Source organism: Mastigoproctus giganteus, chromosome 8, assembly GCF_048544385.1.
Source record: "Mastigoproctus giganteus isolate SK-2022 chromosome 8, ASM4854438v1, whole genome shotgun sequence".
NCBI classification, from domain to species: domain Eukaryota; kingdom Metazoa; phylum Arthropoda; class Arachnida; order Uropygi; family Thelyphonidae; genus Mastigoproctus; species Mastigoproctus giganteus.
The window spans coordinates 14,542,979-14,568,611 of record NC_143582.1 but is presented as its reverse complement, the minus strand read 5'-3'; the positions used below and the strand labels follow the sequence as shown (position 1 = coordinate 14,568,611).

Sequence of the window (25,633 nt, the reverse complement as noted above, 5' to 3'; positions counted from 1 at the left end):
GTTAATTAAATTAGTATTATTTAAATTATTAGTTAAAGTAAAATGATCCACAAAAAAGAAGCACATTTGATACCTAGTAATGAGGCATTTATGGGCTTTTAATTTAAATTGTAAACAAAGAGTATATGTCACTTTCATCTTTTCAATATACTGAATTTTGCTTAACTTATGATAAACAGTTAGGATTCACCCACCCACCAAATGCTCTTTCTAAATCTCTGGCTACAGCCAAAGTGAGATGATCATTATTCAAAGTTGATATAACTTGAATTCCAATAGGAAGGCCTTCTTTTGATAATCCAAGTGGACATTGAGTTGACGGATAGCCCAATATATTGAAAATGGCTGTGTAACCATAATTTAAAAATTTATATACACTTTGGTTAAAGAATGGAGCAGGAATTGGTTGAGCTGGATAGAGAAATACACCATCATTACCAATATGATGTTCAAACTCTGCTTTTAACTGATCATGCATTTTAAGTGCTTCATTGAATTTCTTGGAACCCTTTTTTGGAATGAATTTCTCATAAATACATAAAACCAATGCATGAAGTGTATGCTTAGATAATCCAATGCACCATTTTAAAAGTTCAGAAGGCAATGAGATCTCTCCTTTTCTTCCCGTTAACTCCACTGTAAAGGCTGGTACACCAGTTGCTTTTATCTTACAGCCATAAATCAAAATGGCTTGCTTTAGATTCTCTAAATGGAGCTTTTGAGGCTTACATCCATATGTATCTTGTAAATGTTTAAGAACCTGCAAAATGAAATAAATCCCATGAAAATTTTCTGCAAATTTTCTTAAACTGATTTTTATAATCAGTTATATTTCATATTAAATATATAATGAAATTCAATATTCTTTGTAATCGAAAATAAAACTAAATAAAATTAAATATTAAAATGCAATATGTTTTGTAATTGAACTTTGCACTATAAAACTGGAAATTTTTTCCCTCATTAAAAAAAAGGGAAAAGAAAAGATTAACATTTTGTAACTTGTTTCTTAAATCAAAATTATATTTTATATATACACATAACTGCAAATTTTTGAAATCATATCCCTTCATGGATAGCATAGTGGATATAATCACTGTTATCCCTACCTACACTGGGTGGAAAAGACCTGGACTTGAATCTTACATCAAGGATGCAAGGAATTTTTATGAGCTTTTTTTACAACATGGACAAGTTAGCTAGTCTCAGGCAAGAGTTGTCTTATGGGAGATTTTACCTCCCGGAAGTTTTGATTTTTGTCCTGCAAACAGGCAAATTGACAGCAGAATGCATGCAATTTAGAAACATGATACAGCAATACCTCATAACCTTAGTTGCTTTGACAACTAAGTCAAAATTAATTAAAGTTATTGTTTAACAACACATTAGAAATCATAAACCAGAAAGTGCAAAGTTTGCAGAAAAGCACATTTTAATCTCTAAGTGTGATAGATTTTAATTGTTCAGATTAGCATTAGCATTAGCATTAGTAGAGGCATATGATGCAAGAAAGCAAGCTTATTCAGCATCAGCCAAAAAAAAAAAAAAAAAAAAACAACCACTACTCCCATTTCACCCCTCAATTCGTTCGAAATACCTGTCCAGCTGAGCCTTAAATTTGTTTAGGCTATCAACTTCAACAACAAGCGATGGAAGTCTATTCCACAAACCAACTGCCCGCTGGCTAAAGGCGAATTTCCGCACATCTATCCGACATCCGTCCTTCCTCAATTTGAATTTATGCCCTCTCAGGTGATTATTCTGAGCAAGAGGAAGAATCCCATCGGCATTGAGCATGCTCAAGCCATTCAAAGCCTTGTACACCTCTATCAGATCACCTCGGCGATGCCTAGTCTCCAGGCTCTGTAATTTGCAAAACTTAAGCCTTTCTTCGTAAGAGCAACCCTTTGTTCCATTCACTAATCTTGTTGCCCTTCTCTGTACTCGTTCCAGCAGCTCTACATCCTTCTTGAAATGAGGCCTCCAGACCTGTATACAGTACTCAAGGTGTGGCCTGACCAATGCCTTATACAAGGGAATAATCACATCCCTGTCCCTGCTAGAAAAATTCCTGTATATCATTGACAAGACACCATGAGCTACTCTTGCAGCTCGTCTGCACTGCTCAGAGAACTTCATATCTGCCTGCACAATTACCCCCAGGTCCTTTTCATTCTCTACCACTGTCAGCGTAGTACCACAGAGTTGATACGTTGATCTGGGGTTACTGTTTCCCATATGTAGTACTTTACATTTGTCAATGTTAAACTTCATTTGCCACCTCTCAGCCCATCTGCTCAACCTTTCCAGATCCTGTTGCAGCAGCATAGTATCAGTAGTGTCCTTAACAACCCTGCCAACCTTTGTATCGTCTGCAAACTTGGACATTAAGCCTGATACACCATCATCAATATCATTTATAAATACAGAAAACAACAATGGACCCAACACTGAACCCTGAGGAACTCCACTAATAACATTAGTCCACGTTGAGCAGTGTCCATTGATTACCACTCTCTGTCTTCTGCCACTCAACCATCCCTTTATCCATAGCAGCAATTTGCCTCGAATGCCACACTTCTCCAATTTGTGCAGCAGTCTTCCATGCGCAACAGTATCAAAAGCCTTTCTAAGATCCAAATATATAATATCAAAGTTATTCCCTGCATCCAGTTCTTTTGTGACTACATCATAGTATCCAATCAAATTGGTCAGACAAGACCTGCCCTTAACAAACCCATGCTGTGTCTGAGCTATAACTGAATTCTTCTCCAGATGATCCTGCAGTGCTTCTTTAACCAGTGCCTCCATTAATTTTCCTGGAACCGAAGTTAAACTAACAGGTCTATAATTACTTGTGTCAGCCTTTGATCCTCCTTTGTGAATTGGGGTTACATTTGCACATCTCCAGTCCATGGGTACCTCCCCTGAGTCCAATGAAGCTCTCATAATTATGGCTAGGGGTTTGCTTACTTCCTTTGCTGCCTCCTTTAATATAACTGGATAGATCCCATCCACCCCGGGTGCCTTTTTTATGTTTATCCTCAACAATTTCTCCTCCACTTTCCTCTCAGTTATTAGAAAATCATCTAGCTCACTGCCAATGTTTACTTCACCTACGACATTCCCCTTCCTGAATAACTCCTCATGTGTGAATGTAGATGCAAAATACTCGTTTAGATTGTTAGCCACCTGAGCTGGATCCTCAACTGTTGAACCATCAACATCCAGTGGACCAATCTGATTCATCCCTTTCCTTCTTGAGTTTAAATAGGTATAGAACTCTTTTCTGTTTTTCTTTGCATCCTTTGCCAAGGATTTCTCATAATCTGCCTTTGCCTGCCTAATCTCCTTTGTGACTTGGTTACAGACCAACTTATATCTATCATAGGCTTCCACGTCACCCATTAATTTGTATGTATCCCATGCATTTTTCTTCTCTGCCATATGTCTCATTAGTTCATCTGACAACCATTTAGGCCTGAACCTTGAACAATATTTCTTGGTTGGTATGTGAAGCCTGGTAGCTTCCAAGATTAGTTCCTTGAATGCTTCCCATTTTGAATTTGCTGTTGGTAACATCATCAGTTGGTCCCACTGTATAGAATTTAAATACTGTCTCAGACCATCATAGTCGCCTTTACGAAAGCAAAAACCCTTCCCTTTACCTCTGATGGTAGTTACCTCCTTGAGTAAATCCCACTTCAGCACACTGTGGTCACTGCCACCCAGTGGTTCATTTATCTGCAGATTCCTAATGCATGAAGAATCACTACTGATAATCAGATCAAGAGTATTACTCCCTCTAGTTGCCTCCCGAACATGCTGGTGTAGAAAACAATCATCCAATAAATCCACAAAAGCCTTGCTAGTGTGTGAGTGACCAACCCACAAATTCCAGTCAATATCTGGGAAATTAAAATCCCCCATTATAAGACTCTCTGATTTACTGGCCCATTCTATTTCCCTGTACAGTATCTTATTATACTCATCAGAGTCATTAGGCCTATAGCACACTCCTACTCTCAATTTTGATTTACCTATGCTTATGTCACACCAAACTGACTCAACACTGCACTGTCCAGCGATGTCAACTGGCTTCACTTTCTTGGATTTTATGTGTTTTTTAACTAATAGCATAACCCCTCCTCCCTTCCTATCCTGTCTATCCTTTCTGTAGACGTTGTACTCCCCAAATTCAAGTTCTGCATTCCTTATATCTGTGTGACACCACGTCTCTGAAATCCCCACTATATCTGCCTTTGATGTTTTGAGTAATACCTCAAATTCATCAAATTTATTTACTAAACTCCTAGCATTAGTGTACACACAAGTATACATGCACCTGTTTCTATCCTTAGCTACCCTAACACAACCCATGTGTTTACTTGTACCGCAATGACTTCCAGCAGTCTCTGAAATATCCTGCATCTTGTTTTTCAGGCTTCTGCTCATTCCAATAGAAGCAGTGCAAGAATCTCTTTCACCTCTGCCAGTGGCTACTGTTAATCCATTAGTCTTTGTCTCCCCCCAAGCTAGCAGTTTTCCGACCCACCTAACACTGCCTCGATAGCATCAGCAAATATTCTTGCACCCTTTCTATTTAAGTGTATCCCATCCCTGTAGAAGCAATCTCTTCTGTTAACAAGTACAGTCCAGGCTGAAAAAAATTCTACCCCTTCAGCCTTGCACAATCTTTCCAGGGCCGAATTGATCGACAAGGCTCTCATCATATACTCCCTCCTATCGTGTCTGGGCAAAATTGCGAATTACGAATTGCAGAATTACGAACCTAAGGGGGCATAAATTCAAATTAAGAAAAGACAGATGTAGAATAGATGTGCAGAAATTTGCCTTTAGCCAGCGGGTGGTTAATTGCTGGAACAAACTTCCATCTGTCGTTGTGGAAGTTGATAGGTTGAATAAATTTAAGGAGGAACTGGACAGGCATTTGGAGGAAATGGTGTGATTTTTTTTTTTTGGCTGATGCTGCATAAGCTCATACACTTGCTTTCTTGCATCACATGCCACTACTACTACTACTACTAATCTAAAAAAAATTTTTCATTGATCATGATATGCTTTTCAGTAACTGTCAAAGAAATTAAAGGCTGGGTCAGTAACAATAAATTCGATTTAATTTCAGTTATCATATATTTTACCCCCGTGCTTTTATTTTTGTAACTTTTTGTAAACATTCTCAGCTATACATCCCATGGCAGATCATCTGTAGCAGTTTCACTGCTTTCTGCAGTGACAAGGTTCTCTTGCAGAGGTATGGAACTTATAAAACCATGAAAAAAAAAAAAAAAAAAAAACGAAGACGGTTCAGTTGCTGTTATTTGGTTTTTAGGAGCATTAGCAACTAAGGCCATATTGCTCCAGGGATATGCGGTGGTCATTCCCGCATCCTCCGTATTTGGTGGGCATGGGCTCGAACCCCAGTCTAATCAAGAAGCGTGTGCTACGCACTGCTGCTCCTGGCTACGGAGGTGCCAAAGACGGTTCAGATTTCTAATTGTAGTGGAACACTTATTACTATCAAGGTATAATTTTCCTTTTGAATTTTTTTTTTTTTTTTGTTACAGAAGAGTTATTTTGAAAGTTATTGTTTTAGGAGTATGATTAGAAGAGAGAAAAGTTATAAAAAAAAAAGTCATTTTTAACTTTTAAAAAATTAAATAATGTAGTAACTATGAATATGCCAATTTAAGATGCTTCAAGGACTATTTTGTCCTTTAAACTGCTTTTTTTTTTTTGCATCCAGCAATTAGGCGCCTCTGTAGCCAGGTGGGAAGGAGCAGCAGTGCGCAGCACACGCTTCTTGATTAGACCGGGGTTCGAGCCCGTCACCACCAAATACGGAGGATGCGGAAAGGTCAGGGAATGACCACCGCATATCCCGGAGCAATATGGCCTTAGTTGCTAATGCTCCTAAAAACCAAATAACAACAAATAACAGCATCCAGCAAGATTTCCATCCTCATAGATAAATGCATAGATAAACTGCTAGATTGGGGGGGATACAAGGACTAATAGATTAACAGTAGCCACTGGCAGAGGTGAAAGTGATTCTTGCACTGCTTCTATTGGAATGAGCCACAGCCTGTAAAATAAGATGCAGGATATTTCAGAGACTGCTGGGAATCATTGGGTTACAAGTAAACACATGGGTCGTGTTAGGATAGCTAAGAAAAAGAACAGGTGCATGTATACTTGTGTGTACACCAATGCTAGGAGTTTAGTAAATAAATTTGATGAATTTGAGGTATTGTTCGAAACATCAAAGGCAGATATTGTGGGGATTTCAGAGACGTGGTGTCACACAGATATAAGGAATGCAGAACTGGAATTTGGGGAGTACAATGTCTACAGAAAGGATAGACAGGATAGGAAGGGAGGAGGGGTTATGCTATTAGTTAAGAAATACATAAAATCCAAGGAAGTGAAGCCAGTTGACATTGCTGGACAGTGCAGTGTCGAGTCAGTTTGGTGTGACATAAGCATTGGGAGATCAAAATTGAGAGTAGGAGTGTGCTATAGGCCTAATAACTCTGATGAGTATAATAAGAAACTGTACAGGGAAATAGAGTGGGCCAGTAAATCAGAGAGTCTTATAATGGGAGGATTTTAATTTCCCAGATATTGACTGGAATTTGGGGGCTGGTCACTCACACACTAGCAAAGCTTTTGTGGATTTATTGGATGATTGTTTTCTACATCAGCATGTTCGGGAGGCAACTAGAGGGAGTAATACTCTTGATTTGATTATCAGTAGTGATTCTTCATGCATTAAGAATCTGCAGGTAAATGAACCACTAGGTGGAAGTGATCACAGTGTGCTGAAGTGGGATTTACTCAAAGAGGTAACTACCATTAGGGGTAAAGGGCTTTCGTAAAGGCGACTACGATGGACTGAGACAGTATTTAAATTCTATACAGTGGGACCAACTGATGGTGTTACCAACAGCAAATTCAAAATGGGAAGCATTCAAAGAACTTATCTTGGAAGCTACTAGGCTTTTCATACCAACTAAGAAATATTGTTTAAGGTTTAGGCCTAAGTGGATGTCAGATGGACTAATGAGACATATGGCAGAGAAGAAAAATGCATGGAATATATACAAATTAACATGTGACACAGATGCCTATGATAGATATAAGTTGATCTGTAACCAAGTTACGAAGGAGGTTAGGCAGGCGAAGGCAGATTACGATAAATCTTTGGCAGGGGATGCAAAGAAAAACAGTAAAGAGTTCTTTACTTATGTAAACTCTAGAAGGAAGGGGATGAATCAGATTGGTCCACTTGATATCGATGGGTCAACTGTTGATGATCCTGCTCAGGTAGCTAACAAACTAAATGAATATTTTGCATCGACATTCACACATGAGGAGTTATTCAGTGAGGGGAATACCAGAGGTGTATTCAACTCTGGCAGTAAGCTAGAGAATCTTGTAATAACTGAGAGTAAAGTGGAGGAGAAATTGTTGAAGATAAATACAAGAAAGGCACCTGGGGTGGATGGGATCTATCCAGTTATATTAAAGGAGGCAGCAAAGGAAGTAAGCAAAACCCTTAGCCATAATTATGAGAGCTTCCTTGGTCTCAGGGGAAGTACCCATGGACTGGAGATGTGCAAATGTGAAACCCAATTCACAAAGGAGGATCAAAGGGCGACACAAGTAATTATAGATCTGTTAGTTTAACTTCTGTTCCCGGAAAATTAATGGAGGCACTGGTTAAAGAAGCACTGCAGGATCATCTAGACAAGACTTCAGTTATAGCTCAGACACAGCATGGTTTTGTTAAGGGGAAGTCTTGCCTGACCAATTTGATTGGATACTATGATGCAGTCACAAAAGAACTGGATGCAGGGAATAACTTTGATATTATATACTTGGATCTTAGAAAGGCTTTTGGTACTGTTGCACATGGAAGACTGCTGCACAAATTGGAGCAGTGTGGCATTGAAGGCAAATTGCTGCTATGGATAAAGGGGTGGTTGAGGGGGAGAAGACAGAGTGGTAATCAATGGACACTGCTCATCATGGACTAAGTCCCTCGGGTTTAGTATTGCGTCCATTATTGTTTTCTGTATTTATAAATGATATTGATGATGGTATATCCAGCTTAATGTCCAAGTTTGCAGACGATACGAAGGTTGGCAGGGTTGTCAAGGACAATACTGACACTATGCTACTGCAACAGGATCTGGAAAGGTTGAGCAGATGGGCTGAGAGGTGGCAAATGAAGTTTAACATTGACAAATGTAAAGAACTACATATGGGAAACAGCAACCCCAGAGCAACGTATCAACTCTGTGGTACTAAACTGACAGTGGTAGAGAATGAAAGGGACCTGGGGGCAGTTGTGCAGGCAGATATGAAGTTTTCTGAGCAGTGCAGACGGGCTGCAAGAGTAGCTCATGGTGTATTGTCGATGATATATAGGAATTTCTCTAGCAGGGATAAGGAGGTGATATTCCCTTGTATAAGGCAATGGTCAGGCCACACCTAGAGTACTGTATACAGGTCTGGAGGCCTCATTTCAAGAAGGATGTAGAGATGCTGGAACGAGTACAGAGAAGGGCAACAAGATTAGTGAATGGAATAAAGGGGTACTCTTACGAAGAAAGGCTTAAATTTTGCAAATTACAGTGTCTGGAGACTAGGCACTAGCGAGGTGATCTGATAGAGGTGTATAAAGCCTTGAATGGTTTGAGCATGCTCAATGCTGATGGGATTCTTCCTCTTGCTCAGAATAATCACCTGAGAGGGCATAAATTCAAATTGAGGAAAGACGGATGTAGGATAGATGTGAGGAAATTTGCCTTTAGCCAGCGGGTGGTTGGTTGGTGGAACAGACTTCCATCCCTTGTCGTGGAAGTTGATAGCCTAAATAAGTTTAAGGCTCAGCTGGACAGGTATTTCGAACGAACAGAGGGGTGAAGTGGAAGTGGTTATTTTTTTATTTATTTATTTATTTTTTTTTTTTGGCTGATGCTGCATAAGCTTGCTTTCTTGCATCAAATGCCTCTACTAATGCTAAAGCTAATGCTAATGCATCAAACAGATGCCAAAAGATTAATCATTCATCTATTTAAAAGATGAGACTTCTGTGGCAGTTTGTTTCAGGACTAAGTGGCCCCTCATCAGATATTATGTGGTCTCTAGTGGCAACACAGAGAGAAAACAATTGTAAAGAAGTTGTTCAATGTGAACTGCCATTTGGTATTAGAAATGAGAGTTTTCAAAGTTGTAATATATAGCAAAAAGCTACCTTTTGTCTGAGTGTTGTTACTAGATACCACCTGCTATTTGACATGGAACCAATTAGTTATGAAACAGGCTCTGTCTTAGAAGTCTCATTGTTTAAACAAATGGTCAATTAACCTTTTGAATGGGCCACCTGTTTGACAGTAGTGCAATGCCAAGGCAACTTATTACCAAGGCAAGTTTGTTTTGCTTGAAATTAAGACAATTGCATTATCAATGAGTTTAAATCCTACTGGCTGAAAAAACAATGAAAGGACAAGGTAGTTCTGCACACATCTTATAATTTATTCATCTTCAAATTACAGCTATGTGGCTGGTCATATAGCACTTGCTTGAGATGGTGACCAGTTTGATTCATAAAACAGCTGAGTGCAAAGAGAGATTGAAAATGCCCAGTTGAAAAAATGTATGCTTTGTTTTCTATGGTTAATCTCTTCCATAAACAGTGACTTACTGACATGCACAAACAATAGATTTAATTTTACATGACTAAGGTTTTTTTTTTTTTTTGCTGCCCAATGTTATTACCTGTACAGGTTGTCAGGTGCGTGAATAAAGTAGGGGAAAAAACAACAGGTGGCTCATGGTCACTCAATTGCCTTCCCATTCTGTACAGACACTCTGGAAGAGAAGGCCAAGTGAGTAACCTATTGCTTTTCTCTCTGCTGTAGTTATAATGGCAACAAAAATGAAACTTGGCAAGCTATGTGTGACAAAATTGATTGAATTTCTCCATTATTAAATTATGTTATTAAAACAAAAATGTCATGTAAAATGATAAAGGCTGCCTTTTAATAATAATTGTTCCTTAAAAAGAATAGTTAATTTTTTTCTTATTCCTCCCTTATGAAAGTATTTTTTTTCCATCTGAATGAAGAATACCAATGAATTAAGGTTTTTATGCAGTAGGGCCACATGTCCAACATTTTACTGCAGCAGGGCCACAAGTCAAGATGTGGCACTGGATTTCCTTAAGAAACTAAAGGACATATATGATCCCAAACAGCTATTTTTAAAACTTAATATATGGCCTTACTGCAGTTATCATAACTGAATCTCCATATTATTACCCTACACATAACTCACTTTTGATAAAAAATCGAGATGTGGCCTCACTGCATTACATGTGCGATGTGACAATGGAAGAAGAATTAGACAATTTTAGAAAATGCAAAAAACCTCATCCTCCACTGACAGAAACATTTTATTTATTAAAATTAAATTAAAATTTAATTTTAATAAATTGAAGCAAGAATTTATGTTATTTTTAAGTAACAAAGAACTGAAAATCTGGACAAATTATATTATGCTTTATTAACAATTCAACCTACATCGACAACTGCCGAGCGAACAGGTATTAGCACTTTATTCTCCATTGTGGCAAACTTTTGCATCAAAGTATGTTCTAGATTATCTGATATAGTTTTTTTTAAAATATTGGTTTTTAAATAAAGTTAAAGTATAATTTATTTTACTTATTGTTAGTTATTACTTATAATATATTTCTGGATGTGAAATATAAATCTAAATAAAAATGTTTACTAATGTACATAATACCTATTTGTTACCAAATCAATTTATGATGTTAATATTTGTGATGTAATCAGAAAAATAGGTTGCTCAGAATTTTTTAAGCTAGGACTCAGACCCAAACTCAGCATTTTGGACTCAACTCAGACACAGACTCTCTTAGCCCCAGAATACTGAGTCTTCTCAAACCTACAGTGAATGTTCTGTTGTGAGGACATTCATTGATATCAATCATCACATTTGTCACTGTCATTTATTCGCATGATGAACAAATGACAATGACACAAATGTAAACAACATTTCAACAGTTAAACAGTGACATAAATGTAAACAACAGTTTACAAATTGACTTGTTTACATTTTAACCAAGTACTAGTTACATGTAAACTAGTACTATCTTTTAGTTAATATAAATTTTTATAGATGTAAATACACTCAGTTGTTAGTATTAATAGTCATTGAATGTGCTTTACCAAAACTGGTCCACCACTGGGTGTGCCTCTCTAAAATCCAGAAAATTATATATACAGGGTGTCTCAAAAATATTGGTACAAATGTTTAGGGGAGGTAGGTAACATCTAAAGGAATGTGAATCGCAAAGGAACCCATAACCGGAAATGTCACCGTAAGTCGGTAGACGGCACTGTTCATCAGTTCGCGAGAGGGAAAATTTCTGGTTTACTCATTCAAGCAGTAGTCGCCGCACGAAGAGCATACATCAACATACAAACTGTGAGCTGGCAGACATGCACCTAGTGTATGGGTTAGCAGAGGGCCCACACAGTGTGCGCCCCCATGCAGCACAACATCGCTTCGCAATAAATGTGTGAGCAGGTGTGGTCGGTGACTGCTTAGTCGGCCCATACCTGTTACTATCCCGCATGAACTCCGCTAAATATCGGATCTTTCTTGAACAAGTTCTACCAGGGTTACTTGATGATGTTCCAGCAAATGTGAGACATAACATTTGGTTTCAACATGATGGGGCGACTGCCCATTATGGAAGGTGTGTGTTCATGACCATTAGAACAGGCGTTTTGGGCGTCGATGGATTGGCGGTGGTGGACCTGTTGCCTGGCCCCCACACTCACCTGATTTATCGAGCCTTGATTTCTTTCTGTGGGGGGCCCGCAAATCTATCATGTATGAATCACCTGTGGAGAAGGAAATGGATCTCGTGGCGAGACTCGTCTGCGCTGCTGCTACTGTCAAAGAAACTCCAGGTGTGTTTGACTGTGTCCGCCAATCCATGCTGCGTCGGTGTCACGCATGCATCGCGTCTCATGGTGGAACCTTCGAGCATCTGTTGTAACAAAGTGGAGTATCGAGCATGAAATGCTCGATACTTGTAACATCATGAAATGCATCCATCTCATACTCCATTGTTAATATTATGTCAAATAAATGTTTGCCACTAATTACTGCCTTGTGCCATTTCTGCTTCTTGTGCCTCTGCTACTACTTTCCCGTGACGTTTCCAGTTATGGATTCCTATGCGATTCACATTCCTTTAGATGTTACCTACCTCCCCTAAACGTTTGTACCAATATTTTTGAGACACCCTGTATATGAGGGGGTATCAAAAAGTTCATAGAAATAATACCTAGAAATAATAGCCCTAGAAACTTCACAGGAACTTTAATCCGTTTCTGTGTACTCTCCATGTATAGTGACACATTTCTCCCATCTATGGATCAGTTCTTTAATGCTTTGATCATAGAAGTCAGCACTTTTTACCTGTAACCATGATTCCACTTCATTGATGACTTCCTGAGACGTAGGAAAGCAGCATCTACACAATGGTTTCTTCATTTCTCAAAACAAGAAGAAGTCTGATAGTCAGGTCAGGAGAATAGGATAGGTTTTGCAGTAGCACAAATCCAACAGTTGGCAAGAACATTGCATTCGACATTTCTTCTGCAAAGGCATCAGCAATCTTGGAACCCATTGTGCAGATGGTCATGTAAAATGCTGTGGGCAGACCCATAACTAATTCCCACTGCATTCGCAATGAAATGAATTGTCACTCAACACCAGCTGCTCAACCTACGCAACCGTCCACTGTCTGGATGTTGATGGCCTTCCTTTTCTTGGCTCATCAAAGACACTTGTATGACTGCACTGGAACTCCCGTTTTCACTTTTTTGCAGTGTCATAGGATGGACAATTCTGCCCATACACAGCTTTCATTTCTTCGTCAATTTCCTTGCAAACGCAGGAACTTGATCACTGCTCGATACTCCACTTTGTCAAACATAGTGTCCTCTGGCTCCACCTCTGCTATACAATCACCTATGGGAATGAAATTTTACACATTAGTTATTGAATATGTAGACAACTTATATTAAAAACAGAATCATCCTACTGATGTTTTATCTAGGTCAGGGTACAAACTTTTTGACACCCCCCTCATATTATTTTATATATATATGAGAATATTTGAGAAATATTCAAAACTGCCCATGCTGCCGGCATTTTAATTTGTTAAATATTCTTACCTCCAAGCTAAAACTTGTGTTATAGCATTTCATGCTGATGGCGACAGTTAATGAAAATTGTAATCTACACTTTGGTAAGTTAAAGCCAATCATCAGGTTGTGCTAAATATTAACAGAGAAATTTTAAAATAACTGGAAATATAAATAATTTAATTTCAATGATGACATCAGAATCCTGGCGATGTGTTTAAGTACCTTTGAACACCAACCATTCAGGCATCACAAGCTGCATAAATGACAATTTGCTGTGGTAACCCTCTGGCTTCTAACAACCCAATGGTTCAATTCATTTCAAAGTCAGTCATCTATATATGACATCACCTTATGTATTTTAAAATTGTTGCACACTCTTAGCCAGTCATTCGCTCACCGTTTTGTTTGCCTTAATGTTTACACATTTTATAGCACTTTCAGATTCCTGTGTCAGGATGGTAACAGGCATGTTATTGGAAGTGTACTGCACTGATCAGCTTGGCATGCCAATCATTTATGTCCATTTACATCCAATTATACATGCAAACTTTCAGGTAAATCTGTCTATTCTTTCCTAGATGGAGCATTTTCAATTACAAGGAGTTAAGTTGAGAGGTTAGGTTTGGTTGAAATTCTGTTATTGCATGTATTCTTCAGTTTGTTTAGTGGCAAAAAAACCAAAATTTTCAGGAGCAGAAAACTATGCAACCTTTGTCTGAGACTGATTGACTCAGCCATATCATGAAATAAAGCCCATAAAACAACATACTTCTCCTTAGGGATTAGCACTTTATTTAAAACACTATATTGAGAAAACTAATGATGGTCCCAGATAGAAGTTAAGGGGCTACAGCCACCCATGATAAAAATGTAGATTTTTTTCACTCCTACATGACAAATAAAGCTCAATGATTCTGCAAAGAACTGCGTTGGCCCCCTCATTTTGAAAATTCTGAGACTGCCACCAGAGATAACTCATGATCATTTGCTTCCCACTATGAAATCAATCTCTTTTTTAACACTTTTAGTTTTCTCTTAGCTACACATACAAATTAGTCTTTTACCAATTCACATGCATAAAGTTTTACAATCATCATTCTACTCTTCCGTTTGGCATGGGTTGAGTCCCTATTTAGATCTTGTCCTCCATTGTTGTCAATCTCTTGAATCTTGCATCATTTGTTGATAACTCTGAAAGTCTGTGTTTTACTTTAGGCATTGGAGCCATTCTCTTTTGGGTCTTCCTGGTGGTCTCTTATCTACAATTCTTCCTGTCAGTACTACATTAGGCAGCCTGGCAACCCCAAGGTCGCGGGTTCGATTCCCGCCTCGGGCTTGGATCAAAGTACTGCAAAAACCTTGGGAGGTGCATTATGGCCACAGAAGCCGATGCCAACAACTACCAAAAAAAAAAAAATATATATATATATTAGGCAGCCTGTGTTGTTTCATCCGGTTCACATGTCCAAACCACTGAAGTTGTTTTTTGTAGATCTGCTGTATTATTCTGCATTCAAAATTTAGATCTCTCCTTACTTGTTTATTAGTTTTATGTTCTCTCCAATTTGTTTTATTGATTTTCCATAGACATCTCATTTCAAATGACATTATTTTTTGCCTTTCTTTCATATTTATTTTCCAGTTCTCTGATCCATAAGTTGCTGTGGGTATGACGACAGTTTCATATAGTTTTTTCAGACTATTTGAGATTTTATTGCTCTTCCACATGTTTTTGAGTTTGTTCATATTTGTACATCCAATGTTCAGTCTGTGATTAATTTGGTCAATATTACTTAGGTTTCTGGTTATTAGAGAGCCCAGGTATAAAAATTTTGTACTTGTTCTATTTGTTGATTTTGGATGTTTATGTCTTCTATGTTTTTTCCGATTTGCATTACTTTGGTTTTATTTATATTAATATTAATTCCATAATTGTTGCTTGCTTTATCTATGTTTGTTAATATTTCTTTTAGTTGTTTTTTGGTTTCTGTTAAAATCACAATATCATCTGCATATTTTATGTGGTTTATATTTTTTCCATTTATTATTGTACCTCTTTTTTCTTCAATTGATTTCATTAGGTCTTCTAGGTAGATATTAAATAGATATGGAGATAAAGGGCATCCCTGCATGACTCCTTTCTCTAATTCAAATTTCTCTGTTTTAAGGTTGTTGAATTTTACTATTGCTCTTGTATTTTTGTAGAAATTGTTTACAAACATGATTATTTCATGATCAAGTGGGATTTTTTGTAGTTGCTTCATTAAATTTTCTCTGTTTACAGAGTCAAATGCCTGCTTGAAATCAATGAAGCACAGATAAAGAGGTTTCTTCTTATTCCAATATTTTTCTGCAGTGATGTTTAGTGTGAATATGTGGGCTATTGTTGATCTGCCTTTTCTAAATCCTGTTTGTTCTTCACCTATTGTTTCTTCATATGTTTTAAGTATCCTATTTTGTAAGAGCCTTATAAATATTTTATAATATATGGTTTAAAAGGGTAATGGGTCTATAATTCTGACAATTTTCTTAATCTCTTTTTTTGTGTATAGGTACTATTATTCCACTTTTCCAGTCTTCTGGTATATCACCTGTAAATAAAATTAGATTAAACAATTGTGCGATGTGTTTTAACATTGCATCACCTCCGAATTTCCATAGTTCTGCTTGGATACCATCATTTCTGTTTTACAATTAGGTAATTTAATTCAGAATATAGTACTTTAAATTTAAGTAATATAAATTTATTCTACAATTCCAACAACTTCTAAAAAAGCATTTTGTACCTCATGCATTCTTTTTTTCAAATCTGGACAAACAGGATCACAAAAGCAATGTCCTCCATTATCCTCCATATAAAAGACTTTTACACTTCGCAAGTCCACCTAAATTTAATAAAGGTAATCAGTTGTTATGGGAGTATTTATTACGCCTGAACTATTAATGCCAGAATATTGATTTTCTATTTACTTGTTAAATATAATTTTGCATATAAAGTAAATACTTATATATATAAATACTTGAATATTTGAATACTTGAACATTTATTTATACTTGAATATTTATATCATCATTCTGCTAAATATTGAATACTGTTTTTTTTTTTTTTTTAATAGTGATCCCAAACAAAAAATATTGTTAAAACCTATATGGTAGATGGGCAGAGAAGGAAGAAGGAGAAACTTTGATAGTGGTCTTTAATTTTTTTTATATCATAATTTTAAGGAAATACATCTAGTGAAAAGTAGAGAAAGAAGACAAAAAAAAAAAAGGTTATTCACTGAGCTTAGATTTCAATTGTGAATGGATACTAACTAATTGGGGTATGTGTTCTGAATGATTCAAAGGAAAGTGGAAGAATTATAGATGTCAATTCAAGAACAGTAAATGTGAAGATTCTGTGGAAGAGGCATACAGCAGAAATTGAATGTCTGTGTCATAGACAGTAAGAGTTTGTGAGATAAGGTTAGCTATTCAATACAGTGGCATACCTAGGGGGTTGGGGGTTCATTTCTCTCCCCCATAATTCCACTACTTTGATGTTGAGGTGGGTTTTCTTTTCCAAATAGTTTAGAAAATGTGAGACAAAAGTTTATGAGAACCAAAATCCTTTTTAAATACATGCATGAAATCATATTTAAAATACTTAACATTCATTTGTAAAAAGTAGTGATATTTGAGAGGGAAAAATTTTGACCCTCCACCGAGATTCTAGTTACACCTATGATTTAACTTAACTTCTCTTCTTGTACAGAGTTAAGTTTTAAAGGGTTGGAGTTACAGTTTGTTGTTATTCATAAATTTATGAATAACATATAACAGGTATATTTGCACAGATGTAAAACATTGATTTGTACAGCTGGAAGAGCAATAAAGACAAATGAATTTGGATGAATGGAGCAGTGCTCAATTAATCAATAAGCAAAATAAACATGTGCTTGGAGCACCAAGAGCAAGGGGGCATCACAGTTTTTTTCCCCCTAGCTATCATCCCAACTTTAACACTTTCACTGCCATACGTTACTTTAGTTGACTTTTTGTAATTGTTCTTACCTGCCGTGTTTGACTTTTCTCCACATCATTAAAAAAAGAAAACTTTTTTTTAATGTGGAGAAAAAATCACTGAAGGTCCACAATAACTTTTTAAACAAAATCCCCTCTCAATTAGTGTATTCATTACAAATTTAAAGTAGTAGCTTTCACAAGTTTCATGTGTATTTTTTAACATTTATTCTTCTGTAATTTTCAGACCCAAGATGAAACATGTTCAATTAAGTGGTGCAAAAAAGAGAAAACTGGCTAAAAAGAATCAACAAAAGGATTTGGATTTAGTGGCCAAGACTGGAAAGCTGACTAGTTTCTTCACAAAAGTTACACAACCTGATCTTCCAAATCAAAACAGATCTTTGTCATCAGAAGTTACTTGTACTGTACCTGATTATGACAAGATTGAAGATGAACAAAGCTCCACACCAATCAGTTGGTCAACTTCAAAATCAGAACATCATGATGATGTTGAGGTGTCACAGGCTGGCTCAACTGATCACACTTTGCCCATAAATTCTCTTGATATGTCTAGTGTAAATGTTGAGGCAAGTTACTCTACAAGACTGTCTGAAGTTGAAAAGATTTCTGAAAATGAAAATCTACTGGACCAAGGTGAAATGATTTAGTCTGCAAAAGATGAGGTAAATAAAGCAAAAGATCCAAGGTTGTGGTGAGATTTTTCTGCTGATGATGTGGCTTGCAGACCCAGTCTGTCAACACCACAATGGGTCACATGACAAATCTTGCTGAACTTGCAAAAGTGGCAAACAAACAAGGTACTGTTCACAAAAACATTTTTTTGAGATAAAAGCCAATGGTGAGCAATACAAGAGGGAGAGTGGTTATTGTATTCACCATCAAGAGGGTCAGTTTACTGCTTTGTTTGTAAACTTTTTGCTCCTAAATGTTCCTTGTATTTTGTTGAAAGAGAAGGGTTCAGTGACTGGTGAAATACTAGTTTAATTGCTCATCATGAAAGAAGCACTTCTCACCGAGACTATATGATAACATACTTAACTCGCAGACAAGGTTTGGGTTTGCAACAAGAGTTGGAAAAACAAATTAAAGAAGAATGCAATTACTGGCAACATGTCTTGGAGCGTGTAATAGCTGTTATTCATACGTTAGCTGAATGTGGCCTAGCTTTTTGAGGAAGACATGAAAAGTTTGGTTCGCTGCTTGAGTTCATAAGTCAGTTTGATCCACTTTTAGCAGGCCACATTTTGAAATATGGAATTCTGGAAAAGGAAATCCTTCTTGTCTGTCCAAAACCACCTGTGAGAAGCTCATTGTACTAATGGCTCAGAAGATCCATGCCTTCATTGTTGATGAAGTAAATTCTTCTGGTTATGTTACCATGCCAGTTGATTCAACACCAGAGCTATCACATATAGATCAGTTAAGTGTTATACTTCAATACTTAAAAGATGGTAGCCTATTGAACGCTTTTTAACCTTTTTGGAACCGAAAAACCATACCAGTGAGGAAATGGCAAACCAAGTATTGCAGTACTTACGTGAAGTTTGCAAACTAAATTTTTCAAAATGTAGGGATCAGTCCAATGACAGTTCTGCTAACATTGTCTAGTCATTATAAGGGGATGCAGCAAAAGATTTTATAAGAAAATAAGTTTGCCATATATGTGCCCTGTGCAGCCCATTCACTAAATTTGGTAGGGTGAAGTGCTGCTGACTGCTGTTGAGTGGCAGTTAATTTTTTCTCTACAATGTATTTGCTCTATACATTTTTTTTCAGCCTCAACCAGCCAGTTGAAAATTCTTAAAGCTTGTCTTGGAAATGAACCTGTGTTAAAATCCATCTCTAATATCAGATGGGAGGCATATGCAATGGCAACAGCAGCAATTTTGAAGTGTTTCTTCAAGATACTGGAAGCTTTAGAGTGTGTTTAGCTGAAGACCAGTCACAAAAGGGAGACACTAGAATAGAAGCAGACAATATTGCAAATAAGATGCAAGAGGTAGAATTTGTTTTTGTATTGATCATGTGCGATGAGAAAGGCCTGACGTAGCCGAGTGGTCAGGAGCGTGAGTGCAGTAACACACACTCTTTGAGTGGACCAGGGTTCAAGCCTGTGACTGCTAAATACGATTAACATTTGTATTGTTTGATTTATTGTAAACTCTACTGACCTGGCAGTCGAGTCAGAGTATAAACAAGAACATTTTGCAAAATTTTCATACAGCAAGTCAAGTTCTGCAAAGTGAAGATGTGAACTTAAAAACATGTGCAGATCTGTATGGGTCATTAGCCGCCCAACTATGCTCTTTAAGAGATGACTTTGAAAGATTTGAAGCATTTGTAAAGAAAATACTACCAGATGTTGATTACAAGGCTGTTCAAACTCAAAAAATGTATCAGAAAGAAGGTACCCAATGACAGAGAGGTACAAGAAGTAGATTTGAATGCCAGAGATAAATATCATATCACACCTTTTACCCAATTATTGACAAACTAGAAACTGAGATTAGAAGAAGAGGACAGGTGTACAAAGAAATAGCAGACAGATTTTCCTTTCTAAGTGACTTGCCAATTAATATCACTTCATCTGATGAAACTGAAAAGTACTCTCACTGCTCTCAAAAACTAATTGATGCTTACCCAGAAGACTTGGACAATAATGTCTCTGCTGAACTTCAGCTGTTTCACACATATGTGCACCATAAGTTCAGTGCGACAAAAAAGTGTAAAAATCAGATTCAGTCATGCTAAACTTTATAAAATAATTGTAGAAGACAAAATTGATTGTGCATTTCCAAATGTAATAGTAACAGTAATAATAATAATAATAATAATAATAATAGAGGCATGTGATGAAAGAAAGTAAGCTTATGAGCTTATGTGGCATCTGCCAAAAAAAAAAAAAAATTCACACAAATATTCCCTCTAAACGTTTGTCCAGTTCCTCCTTGAATTTATTTAAGCTATCAACTTCCACAATGACAGATCGATGTTTGTTCCAGCAATTAACCACCCGCTGGCTAAAGGCAAATTTCCGCACATCTATTCTACATCTGTCTTTTCTTAATTTGAATTTATGCTCCCTTAGGTTCATAATCCGAGCAAGCGGAAGAATCCATAAGAATTCAGCGCACTTAACCCATCCAAGGCCTTATACACCTCAATCAAATCACCTCACAGGTGCCTAGTCTCCAGCTTCTGCAATCTGCAGAACTTAAGCCACTCTTGGTAAGAGGATCCATTCATTTCCCTCACCAATTTTGTTGCCCTTCTCTGTACACACTCAAGCAAAACTGCATCCTTCCTAAAATGAGGCCTCCAGACCTGTACGCAGTACTTAAGGCGTGGCCTGACCACTGCCTTATACAAAGGGATTATCACCTCCTTTTCCCTGCTAGCAATGTATATCAAAACCTCATGACCTGCTCCTGCAGTCTATCTACATTGCTCAGAAAACTTCATATCTGACTGCACATTTACTCCCAGGTCTTTTTCATTTTCTACCACCCTAAGTGTAGTACCACACAGTTGGTACATTCCTCTGGGGTTACTTCTACCCATGTGCAGTACTTGGCATTTGTCAATGTTAAACTTCGGTTGCCACTTCTCAGTCCATCTGCCCAAATTTTCTAGATCCTGTTGCAGTAGCACACTGCCATTACAATCATTAACAACCCTACCAACCACCGTATCATCTGCAAACTTCAACACTAAGCTCGATATACCTTCATCAATATCATTGATAATTTTACAAAACAACAGTGGGCCCAACACCGAACCCTGTGGGACTCCACTAATAACATCAGTCCACGAAGAGCAGAGTCCATTGATTACCACTCTCTGTCTTCTCCCATTCAACCACCCTTTTATCCATTTTAGCAACTTACCCTTAATACCATTCTGCTCCAATTTGTACAGTAGTCTTCCATGTGCGACAGTGTCAAAAGCTTTCCTGAAATCTAAGTATATGATATCAAAATTATTTTTTGCATCCAGTTCCTTTGTAACCACATCATAGTATCCAATTAAATTTTTCAGACAAAGCTTTCCTTTATCAAACCCATGCTGTGTCAGAATTATTGCTGCAGTCTTGTCTAGATGATCCTGAAATTCATCTTTAACTAGTGACTTCATTATTTTACCCAGACCAGAAGTTAAACTAACTGGTCTGTAATTACAATTACTCGTGTCACTCTTTGATCCCTTTGTGAATTGGGGATCCATTTGCATATCTCCAGTCCATGTGGACTTCCCCTAAGTCCAAGGATGCTCTCATAATTATGGCTAAGGGTTTGCTTAGTTCCTTTGCTGCCTCCTTTAATATAACTGGATAAATCCAATCCACTCCAGGTGCCTTTCTTATGTTTAACTTCAACAATTTCTCTTTCGCTTTGCTCTCAGTTATTACAAAATCATTAAACATCCTGTTACAGTTTGATAAACTTCTGGCATTTTCCTCCCTTAATAACTCCTCATGTGTGAATGTAGATGCAAAAATACTCATTCAGTTTGTTAGCTATCTGAGCAGGTCATAAACAGTTGAACCATCGATATCAAGTGGACCAATCTGAGTCATCCCTTTCCTTTTAGAGTTTATATAAGTAAAGAAGTTCTTGCTGTTTTTCTTAGCATCCTTTGCCAAGGATTTCTCGTAATCTGCCTTTGCTTGCCTAATCTCCTATGTGACTTGATTACAGACTAGCTTATATCTGCCATAGGCTTCTGTGTCGCCTGATAATTTATATTCATCTCATGCATTTTTCTTCTCTGCCAAAAGTCTCATTAGTTCATTTGACAACCTTGAACAAAGTTGTCAAATGAATTAGTTAGTTCTGATTAGTTCATTTAGGCCTAAACCTTGAACGATATTTCTTAATCAGTATGTAAAGTCTAGTAGCTTCCGCAATTAATTCCTTGAATGCTTCCCACTTACAATTTGCCGTTGGTAATATCATCAGTTTGTCCTACTGTACAGAATTTAAAAACTCTAGTCACCTTTATGGAAGCAAAAACCCTTCCCTTTACCCCTGATGGTAATTATATCTTTAAGTAAATCCCACATCAGTACACTGTGATTACTGCCACCTAGTGGTTCCTTTATGTGCGAATAATCACTGCTGATAACCAGATCAAGAGTATTACCCTCTCTGGTTGCCTCTTGAACATACTGATGCAGAAAACAATCATCCAATAAATCCACAAAAGTCTTGCTAGTGTGCGAGTGACCAACTCACAAGTTCCAGTCAATATCTGGGAAGTTAAAATCCCCCATTATAAGACATTCCGATTTACTAGCCCACTCTTTCTCTGTACAATTGTTCATTGTACTCATTAGAGTCATTAGGCCTATAACACACTCCTACTCTTATTTTTGCTTTCCCAGTACTTTTGTCACACCAAACTGACTCAACATTGCACTGTCCATGTAGATATTGCCTTGCATATATTTTTAACATTAATGATTACAAATTGCACAGCTGAGCATTCATTTTCTCAACTAAAGCACATTAAAAATCCCAAGAGAACAGCTATGTGACAATACAGATTTGATACCTTGTCTCTGCTAAGCATAGAAGCCGATGTGTTATGCTAAATTAGTTTTGAGGACTTGAACAAAGATTTTTCAATTAAAAAATATAGAAGAAAATGTTTTAAAAAGTAAATAAATATAAACCTATAGGTAAATCTTTGCTTATATTTTTTACTGCTATTTAGTGTTTTTGTTAAATAAAAAAAAATTTTAAAAACCAAAAGTTTTTATTTAATATAGTTATGGGGTCTTGCCTGAAAGAAAACTGAAAAGTGGTTATGAATTATCAAACTCTTATTTTACATTCAGCACTTATTGAGTCTTAATGTCTTGTAAGTTAAGCAATGGAGAAGCTGAGGGGGCACCATTATTGGGCTGTGCTTAGGGCATCACTTGGCCTCAAATCGGCACTGGAATGGAGTAAAGGGAGTTTGAGTTGAAGGAGGTCGAACATAGGAGATTCTAAAGTAGGATGATTTCTCTGACTCTTGTCACAAATATCCTAACTGATATCCTAATATCAGAGTAGGCAATAATGACAGAGAAAAATACCAACATTGGGACGTTGCTGGATGAAGCAAGACTTTGAAATTTTGAAGAACTAAACCAAATGGCACAGGAGAGAGAAAGTTTGTTTGTTGTTTGTTATTTGGTTTTTAGGAGCATTAGCAGCTAAGGCTATATTGCTCTGGGATATGAGGTTGTCATTTCCTGGCCTTTCCGCATCCTCCATATTTGGTGGTGACGGGCTCGAACCCCGGTCTAATCAAGAAGCGTGTGCTATGCACTGCTGCTCCTTCCCACCTGGCTATGGAGGCGCCGAGAGAGAGAGAGAAAGGTGCAGACAGCTAATCAGAGGAACTGACCAGTCACAAGACTGAATTACTGATGATGATATTATATTAACTTATTTGCAATACAATATACACACACTGTTTCTTTCTATTTCTCCATTCTCTTCTTTCACATAATGCAAAATGTTTAATCCTTTTTAACAATTAAGGCTAATTCAAACATTACTTACACGAGTATCCAGCCTGAGCTTATGTAAATTGTTCCTTGCTAGAACTTTCAGCATTGGCACTAAGTCAACAGCATACCTACACATTGGTCCAGTTGAAAGAAATGGCTGAAGTTCTTTATGTACATCAGGATGCATACCTTCATTAGATACAATTGCTGAAATATAAATAAATTTTATTTTAAAAGTCTCATTTAAAAAGTCAAATACAAATACAAAATATAAAACAAAGTTGCTTTTTTTTAATTATTTATTTTCTTCAAACATTTCAGGTAAACAAAGAGCATCTGTGTTTCTTCATATGTATATGGCTGGATTGGATTTCTGTTTTCTAATTCACTCTTTAAAACAAAAATTATCCAGTATAATACAGAATGTGACCTTAAGAGATGTCATAATAGCTCTATCACTTGTTTTAAATGAATCTAATTGATTTTATATATAAATAAATTAAAGTTCTGTGTTTATATTTAGTATAGTTACTGCAGCCAGAGGCATTTACTTACAGCTTCACAGTTATTTTGCAACAGCTGATATACCAGTACAACAGTTAACAATAAAAGATGAATTTTTTTGTGGTAGCATATGTGCTTAATCTCACAATGTGCAAACTGCATCCACATATTTTATTTCAAGTCCATATTTTATTTATAATATTAATTCCCCAACTGCATAGTGAAATAAGGAAAACCTTATATTTAATAAAGGTATTTGCCCACTAATAGCTAGAAATGATAGGTGAAGCAGAGGGGTAGTGGTGCTCTCTTATGAAGAAAGGTAAAAAGTCATTTGGAAACTAACTTATTGTTGACTATGAATATCTGTATGTCTCTGCATACAGATGCAGAGACATACAGATATTCACGGTCAACAATTGGCTTGGTTATTCAAGCTCAATCAGCCCATAGCTTACTAAACCCAAAATGTGCCTATTCAGAGATTACCTATGAGTCAAAACAGCTCATTTAAAAAGTTATATTAACTTTGAGAAGGCATGTTGGGTGTGCATTATCAACCTACACAGAAAAACACAGGTTTTCTGCATTTTTTTTTTATATCAGTTTTTTTGTGTGAAAATTGGCAAATGTGCAAATGTTAGCATTCCTTAAATACAGCAAAAGTCATTTGCCTCATTAATTATTTTTCATTAGAGATGAATAGTTATAAAAAATTCTTTTAGTCTCTATTTTGGAGTAAAAATTTAGGCTAAATCAGTGGTTTTCAACATTTTTTTAATAACGGCACCCCTAAACAATTTATTTTATTTGCGGCACCCTTACTCAATTTTCTGCCTGTTAGATCCGATTCTCTCCCTGTGTGTGTGTGTATATATAATATTAAAAATATATATGTTATATGATAGTTATTACAATAATATAATTATAAAAATTACATTTCATAATACAAATTATATATATACTGTATATAAGAATTTTATTCTTTGTATAGAGGTAATAAGTAAACATCAATTATAGATCACCACAAAATTAAAAAGATACTGTACACCTTTTTATAAGGAAATAAATATATAAATTTAAAAAAAAGATAAGTTTAAGTAACTTAAACCCAAATTATGTGGCACCCCTGGAATGTTGTTGCAGCACCCCGGTTGAAAATCACTGGGCTAAATAATATAATAGTGTTGTAAGCTGGCAGTAGAGAAGTGAGCAAAAGCTGTCTTTAAGGCAGTTAGGGGAAATATTTTTTTTTTGGATGTCAAGGCTACTGTTTCTAAGAATAATTATTGATATATTTCTTGATATCCATTATATTATC

The 25,633-nt window shown here is 36.6% G+C and overlaps 1 protein-coding gene across 1 annotated transcript in view; it reads right to left on the bottom strand.

Moving 5' to 3' along the window:
• Positions 1 to 166: 166 nt before the first annotated feature.
• The window catches only part of LOC150081276 (fatty-acid amide hydrolase 2-A-like), an 86,732-nt gene continuing 61,265 nt past the window's right edge, over positions 167 to 25,633 (bottom strand). The window contains exons 7-9 of the mRNA XM_090379481.1: positions 23,861 to 24,015; positions 16,067 to 16,165; positions 167 to 760 (exon numbers count right to left, since the gene is read on the bottom strand). Of these exons, the coding sequence (XP_090235607.1) occupies positions 167 to 760; positions 16,067 to 16,165; positions 23,861 to 24,015 (848 nt within the window). The remainder of the gene's footprint in view (positions 761 to 16,066; positions 16,166 to 23,860; positions 24,016 to 25,633) is intronic.